Raw genomic sequence first — 7,517 nt, 5'->3', positions numbered from 1 at the left:
GTCTGGCCCAGAATCATAAAAAGCTTTTGCAAACAAGTATGAACAGGGCTGGGTTAAATCTGGTTGAGGTAAAGCCAGGGGCAAGAGCAGCACCCACAGCTGGGAGAAACTTTCCAGACAAACAGCTCCCAAAGATCCACCCCAAAACCTGCTGCTCCCTGACCCCAAAGCCAAGAGACACAGCCCCTGAGAGGACACTTCCACCTCATTCCCAGAGAGCTGCCTGAGGGAAGGCTGGCCTTTCTGAAGGCATCAGGATTTATTTTCAGCTTCACCAGGTGTTGCCAGTGCCCCATCAACTGGCATGTTTGGTCTGTGAGTGCCATCTACAGGGTTCCCCTGCTCCCCGGCCCCTCTTCTGCCAGCTCCCTGCCAAACACCGGTGCCCGCTTCGCACAGCACAACAGAAGCCTCTGCCAAGGACAAGGTGAAAACACGAAGCAAATGAAAGCCTCTTCCCCCCACAGCTGTGCCATGCTCCAGGATGAGCGAGCAGCCTCCTGTGCACAGGACACGGGGACACAACCGAAAGCAGGGCAGCAGAGTGGGACTTGGGGAACTCGGCTTCTCGTTGCTTCAGTGCCACTAATCTACACAACCAAAGTCTGCAAAGATGGATGAAAGGCAAATGCCAGTACCAGGCAACACCCTTAAATTTGTTCAGGCTTTAATTCTTTGCACCGAGGAGCCAGGACATCCCATCCGGGGGAAGAGTCTCTCCTTCCCAACTCCCAAATAAGCAAAACATAATTTGGTTCTTCCATCGTGGATCTGCTGGGATCACCCTCACAGGGATTTTACTGAAGTCTTCTGTACAAGAAAAGGGATTCATGTAAGAACAGGGAGAAAAGCACAGGAGGAGACTTTAGAAAACTGAAACAAACCCTGAGATGATTGGCAAAGGTGAGCAGTAGGCAGAGAGACGTGTGGATCTAACACATAAAACATTTTGATAGTGTGCCTCTACTGCCAAGCAGAGCACAAGGCAATGCTCAGCTAGGGCAGCTGAGCAGAGAAAGGCTCCATAAAAGCACCATCCCATCGGCTCAGCAGCCAGGCAGCCATGTGAGATGGCCCCACAGCACAACCCCGAACGCCAGCAGCCAAGCACACCGCTGTGGAGGGATCGGGTGAAACGGAATGCTTTATTTCGTTTGTTTCAAGACACAATGGAAGGGGGGAATGCTGTAAACGAAAGTAAAACAATCAATCAATACAGGACTGGTTGCTATTTAAAAATAAATCAACAATTCAAGCAGGAGGGTGAAAGACTAGCTCCTCCATTTCTGAGAGCACAGACAACACAACGCACTGAAGTGCTGTTTTATTGACTTCTTGGCAATCTGCTCAGCCCACAGGTCCATCTCCCAGCACTTTCGCACTGCAGATCCCATTCCAGTCACACGTACAAATGAAACAAAACAGAAGCATGTTATTAACAATAGAGAGCTGATGCTCATATCGCTCTCAGTCAATCTGATTAACCTCAGCAGACAGTCCAGTCGATTTGCCTAGTAGTTCAATATCAACAGTAGAGGATTCGATACAGCCCTCCAAGAAGATCAGAGAGGCAATTACGTAAACTTTTTAAATTAGGCTTTGGCTTAAACAATAGTGATTGTTTCAAGCGAACTCTGTAGCAGTCACTTGTGACCCATGCAGGCTGGTGACTGCGCAGCATCGCAGGGAACCACGCGCTCCACTCGTGGTCCTCATCACCCTGTGCCCATCAACTCCCAACAGCCTTTTGGCAAGGATCGGCAGGAGCCCTGCACAGGCCAACAAGGAAGGGCAGCCTGAGCCCACAGAGCCTCCCACTAACACCTTGATTCACTCTGGAGAAAGAAAAGTGCAGCAGTAGCTGGTGAGGCATCAGCCTGCCCAGGGACAGACACACATTCCTCCGAGCAGCAGCACAGTATTCAGACAAGCACAACCCTGCACTGATGCAGCTGCGCAGCTCCCAGACCGGAGCTGTCTCGCATGCTCAGAGCACATGTGCATCTGTTTGCATCCATGTATTTAAATCTATTCTGAAAAACTTACTAGAAGATCTAACCGTTGCAAAGAGACCTACCAGGCTATCAACACAGGTATCAAATACACATAAAGTAAACCGTAACCGAAGCAACTACTGCACTGTTCTCTTATTATGGAAACTAACGCAAGGCTTTAAAAGCCACTATTATTAGCAAGATCCACCTCCCAAAAGCCTGCACTGACCTCGCACTGATTGCCCATGGGTGCACTGTTCCACCGTTGTGAGGAGAACCTGCTGCGACAGCTCCAATTTATTCTTCCAGGAGAAATGGAGATCAGCAACAGCTGTGCCGAGCAATAGATTTGTCCTCGAAGGAGTCTCAGATCTGTAATCAGCATCTTTGTTTTCTCCTCTCAGAAAATGCCTTTAACAACGATTTAGAATGGAGCAGGAACGTAAGGTCTTGGTCTGCGAAGAGCAAATCCAGACTACCAACTGCTTCCAAGATGCAGGATGCTTCCAAGTGAAAATGGAAATAGCCACACAGGGTCATGGATTACAACTCAAACCCGTCTCCAGCCAATATGGGATCAGAATAAAACGGACAGCAATGCTACACTACAGCCCCACGATCACCTTTTTACTCTCCACCACTTTAACCACAGCCAGCAGAAGGACTCTTGAAAGCATGTACGTGGCACACAGACACTGGGCTGGCACACCCTCCAGGCCTTCAAATTACCATTTGCCTACATAGTAGCAGAATACGGACCTCATTATGTGCACTGGATGTATCCCTCCACATCCTTACGTGCTCACATTCTAAATAACCATTACAGCAAAATCAAATTCTATCAAAATTATTTTTATGGCAGGACGTACAGCTTGAGGTCCCCTCTTTCACCAAAATCATTCAACTTTTTAACATTAAAAAAAACCAAAACCATCCATTCTTGCAAGGTAAGGAAACTTCAAAATTGCAAAACCCATCTGTCCGATGAAGAGCAGAGCCTGAAGTATGATCAATTGCCTCAGAATAAAGAAAGGCCAATGCACCTGTCAGTCAAAACGCTGAGCCAGGGCACATCAGTTCACTGAAATACAGTCAAGCTTACCTGGCTTCAGCACAATGCAAGAAACAACTTTGCAGAGGGAGTTGAACAGCCAGAGAAAGTTATCAGCATGCGCACACACCTGCCAGCCTATGCAGTATCTACGCTACCAGGAATCAAACAAATCAGCTCTCTTGATCACCCAAGGGGCAGCAACGGCCAGATTTAGCCATTACTGCTACCTCACAGAGGAACGCAGCAAACTCTTTCATCTCTGCATCAGCTAAACAAGCAGAAAGTACCTAAAAGAGGCATGAAAGGATACAAATGATACGAAATTAGGGCACATCCAAGTGCTGTGTTCACATGACAGCATTACTAAAAATATATGTATTTTTTAAAATCTTTTGCACGTGTGCAAGACGAAGCTGCCAGCACCTGGGATGACATTTCTCCAGGAAACGTCACCCACCCTGCACTGAGAAATGCTGGCCCTCCCAGAGGTGAGCACCAGGATCACACCACTCCCTCAGCTGCCTTGGGAGGGATTTCAGAGCAGCAGCTAGACCCTCAGCTACCAGGTGACTGGCAGCAAAACCATTTGTCCTCGCTATTTGATATGGATATCCCTTCTGCCCCCTTCTTTTTGTAAAGTGTCAGTTTTGTCCCCTCATCTAGAGGATTTGCTAACCAAAAAAAAAAGGAGCCATTACCCCAAAGACATTCTCAATCTTCATCTGAAAGGTAAGGTCAAGCAGGGAGTTCCCTGGCCCGAAGGGCAACTCCCTTGGGTTCTTCTAACAAAGGCACTACCAGTTTTGGGTGGAAGTGGGGCAGATCTGCACTGCCCATAGTTTTCAAGGAAGGGCTTTCCCTGCAAGGCATGCCATAAACAGGAGCTCTTAGCAAGCAGTTTTCACCATTTTAGCAGCAGATCCACCTAACAATGACCTAACACATTCACACTCGGTCCTACACAATAAGAACCCAAATATCAACACATTCCGGTTTGCTGAGCTGACAGTGGGACATAGCTTGAGTACCACAAATGGAGTGAAATTCCAGTACGCTACAAAAACAGATTGAGCCAGGGCTGTCTCGGTTTAAGAATCACAGTTCTTAGGCGTTTGGGTCCTCCTTTTCCAGTCATCAGATGCTCAGAGACAGATCACTCATCACACTAGCAGTTAAAGTTCTTCGGCTCAAACTGCAGCACTCCAGCTCTTCCTCAGGTGATTTCAGACAAGAGCCAGAAGCTCAGAATCCAGAAGCTTGGTAGATGTCACACATTTCTCTGGTGAACGCACCATTGGAGCTGGGCGTAACAGTCTGAACACTCACAGCTCCACAGACCACACAACAGATTGTTCTTTTGGAGAAATGCTCCTTTGGGCTAAGCGGCACCTTTCATCTGTAAACATGTCTTTGTTCTGTAAACCCATGACCTGTATTACCATGTGTAACTGCTAACCCCGCAACTACAAGAAAACTGATGCATTTAACTCATTCCCAAAGCTATACTCCCTCTGAACTAACACAGCACTATCCACACCCACCACAAGTGTAACAGACAAAAGAGAGTTCTCCCAGCTACTACTAGATCAGAACTGATTACAGAGACACGTTCTAAAGGAGTAACCTGATGCTGCATGAAGGAAAGAGGATCCGCCTGCAAAAGGAATCCACTTGCCTGATACTTCAAGCTGACTGCCACAGTCAGTAGAGAGGGATATGAGCACCTACAAAATACCAGCAGACACAGCTGCAGCACTTGAGTCCAGAGCAGTAACTTTTCAAATGCTGAGCATTCATCCAGGAGTTACGTTTTCCTGCACAGTTAACAGCACCCAAGGCAGCATCATTTAGCTTGCAGCTCCACCTTCCCCCAAAAAATGTGTGTGAAGAAACAGGTTTGTTCCCCTTTTCCCCTGCCCCAGCTATGGAAGTATTTGTACTGTTAATTAATAGTTATTATAAGCAAATATAAAAAAATAAAACTTGAGCACTGGTGATTCCACTGGACTTGCACCCTCTTGGTCAGTCTGTGCAGTTGGTGCCGCTGGTCCCAAATCATCTGGAAAAAAGATGACATCCGGCATCAGAGTGAGCAGGTACAAAGTGACAGATCACTACCAACCTCAAAACAGCTGGGGGAGCTGAGAGGCCAGACAGTGAGCTAACACTCCTCAGCTTCCAAAAAACATCCTCCAGAGAAACCAAACTCTGGTTGATCCACAGGACGAAACTGCATCGCTGTGAAAGCGGGAATTGGACTGTTTTAGCTGCGATGTGACTTGGGAGCAATTCCTAAACTGAAGAAAACAGGAGGTTTTGTTTTCCTGTCTAATGCAGAGAGGCTCAGACGGGACACAAGGGCTGTCTCTCCCTCCTACGAGCCTGCTAAACACAAAGCAGTGCTCCGAACAATCCGGGGTACGTCCCCTTCAGTGCACTTGGTCAGAAAATGAAGAAAGGCAAGATCAAGTCTATGTGCCAACACAGAGAGACCACACACAGAAGTTTAATTTATGCAGATCTGGTTGCAGGATCTGTGCCAAAGCTCCCAGGTCTTTAGAAAAGGAGTCTTAGCCCCTTGCGAGGAAAAGAGAAACACAAAACACCCGCTTACCACCTCAGATTTTTCGTTTCAAACACTGTATCCTCGTCACTGTCAAAAGAGGCCATCTCTATGTTCTCATCGTAATTTGACAGAAGGCCGTATTTCTTGCGCTGAGGTTTCTTCAACCTGGAATGAGTTTTGTGCTCATTTCTGGGTCCCTCTGACCTAGGGCTGGGGGACACAGAGCGCAGAGTGAGTGCGCTGTCACACGGCAGGGCCTTTATGAATCAAAGGGCAAAACGGGTGGGACCGGGAGATGGTTTAAGGCTAATTAGCTTAGTCAATTAACAGCTGCGTGAATGTACAGCAGCATTTCACAAGCAGTGCCGGAGGGATGCGCAGGGAAGCCAGCCCCGGCCTGGCAGAGGGAGGGGGACCCAGCGGGGCCCAGCACTCACCGGAACGCCCGCAGAAGGAAGTAGAGGGCGGCCAGCGCCGAGAGGGCGCTCAGCACGTACATCGCCCGCTTCAGCACCGGCAGCCCCGACCCCGGCGGCAGCCCCGACCCCGGCGGCCGCCGCGACGCCGGCGGCAGGCCCGGACGCGTCCCGTTACCCGCAGCCGCCCGCGGCGCTTCCGTGCCGTTGAGCGGGCTCGGGGTGGCCGGAGGAGCGGGGGAGGCGGCCCGCCCGGCGTGGCCGAGTAGGAGGAGGAGGCAGAGCAGCTCCAGCCGCAGCATGGCCAGGCCAGGCGGCGCTGAGCGGCGAGCGGCGCCTCGGCGGGGCGGGCGCAGGAAGGCGGCGGGACGGTGCGGCGCGGCGCAGGCACCGGCTGGGCCCGGCGGAGCCGAGCGCGGCGTTCCGGGGCACCGCCGTTCCGGGGTGGCGCCGTTCCAGCCCGGCCCGCCGCTGCCGCTCCCCCTCAGGGCTGCCGAAACCCCCTCAGAGCCGCCTTTAGTCCCTCAGGGCCGCCATAACCCTCCCCCAGAGCCGCCCTTTGTCCCTCTGGGCCGCCTTAACCCCCTCAGGGCCGCTCTCAGTCCCTCAGGAACGCCATACCCCCCTAGGGCCACCATAACCCCCTCAGGGCCGCCCTTAGTCCCTCAGGAACGCCATACCCCCCTAGGGCCACCATAACCCCCTCAGGGCCGCCCTTAGTCCCTCAGGAACGCCATACCCCCCTAGGGCCACCATAACCCCCTCAGGGCCGCCCTCAGTCCCTCAGGAACGCCATACCCCCCTAGGGCCACCATAACCGCCTCAGGGCCGCTCTCAGTCCCTCAGGAACGCCATACCCCCCTAGGGCCACCATAACCCCCTCAGGGCCGCCCTCAGTCCCTCAGGAACGCCATACCCCCCTAGGGCCACCATAACCGCCTCAGGGCCGCCCTTAGTCCCTCAGGAACGCCATACCCCCCTAGGGCCACCATAACCCCCCCAGCAACACTCTCACCCTCAGGGTCACCGTCCCCCCCACTTCGAACAGGCACATTTGGAGCAGGACAGAGAACTGACCAGGGGGGCCCTCAGCTGCCCCGAGCCTCTGGGGAAGGGCCCAGCTGCCCAGGCACACAGGGCCTGAAGGAAAAAAAAAAAATTTAAAAGCAGGAGCATTTTGCCTGGAAGGGGGCCGGGCCCCCCCCAAGCCAACCCAAGTGTCCCACCAGGCCTAAGCCCCACACCCCAGCAACAACTCGTTAGTGCAGCGCCATAATTAGCACTGGCAAAATAGCAGCACCTCGAACTAGGCCTCTGTTTTTGCACCTATTAATTATTCCTGCCTGCATTCAAGCATCGAGGCGTTCTATTTAGGGTGGCCTTTGAAACGACGTTTTGTGTGTGTTTACAGCTTGAATGTTTACACATCACCTGGTTGCATTTTTATCAGCAAAGGTTTTTCACATTCTCATGCTCCTATATCTGAG

At 51.5% G+C, this 7,517-nt stretch overlaps 1 protein-coding gene across 2 annotated transcripts; it reads right to left on the bottom strand.

Moving 5' to 3' along the window:
• Window positions 1-1,126: 1,126 nt before the first annotated feature.
• Window positions 1,127-6,423, bottom strand: FAM174C (family with sequence similarity 174 member C). Of its 2 annotated transcripts, none has more exons than XM_005240863.4 (3): window positions 6,052-6,423; window positions 5,666-5,824; window positions 1,127-5,107 (listed from the first exon to the last, which is right to left on the bottom strand). In XM_005240863.4, exons 1-3 carry the CDS (start codon window positions 6,330-6,332, stop codon window positions 5,104-5,106), a joined length of 444 nt encoding a protein of 147 aa, XP_005240920.3. In that variant the 5' UTR covers window positions 6,333-6,423; the 3' UTR covers window positions 1,127-5,103. The 2 variants fall into 2 exon arrangements, with proteins under 2 accessions (XP_005240920.3, XP_055659930.1); XM_055803955.1 differs by having other exon boundaries at window positions 5,663-5,824; window positions 6,052-6,416.
• Window positions 6,424-7,517: the final 1,094 nt, after the last annotated feature.

This window comes from Falco peregrinus, chromosome 5 (assembly GCF_023634155.1).
Source record: "Falco peregrinus isolate bFalPer1 chromosome 5, bFalPer1.pri, whole genome shotgun sequence".
Classification (NCBI taxonomy): domain Eukaryota; kingdom Metazoa; phylum Chordata; class Aves; order Falconiformes; family Falconidae; genus Falco; species Falco peregrinus.
The sequence above is the reverse complement of the archived record's forward strand: the minus strand, read 5'-3'. Positions and strand labels throughout refer to the sequence as shown.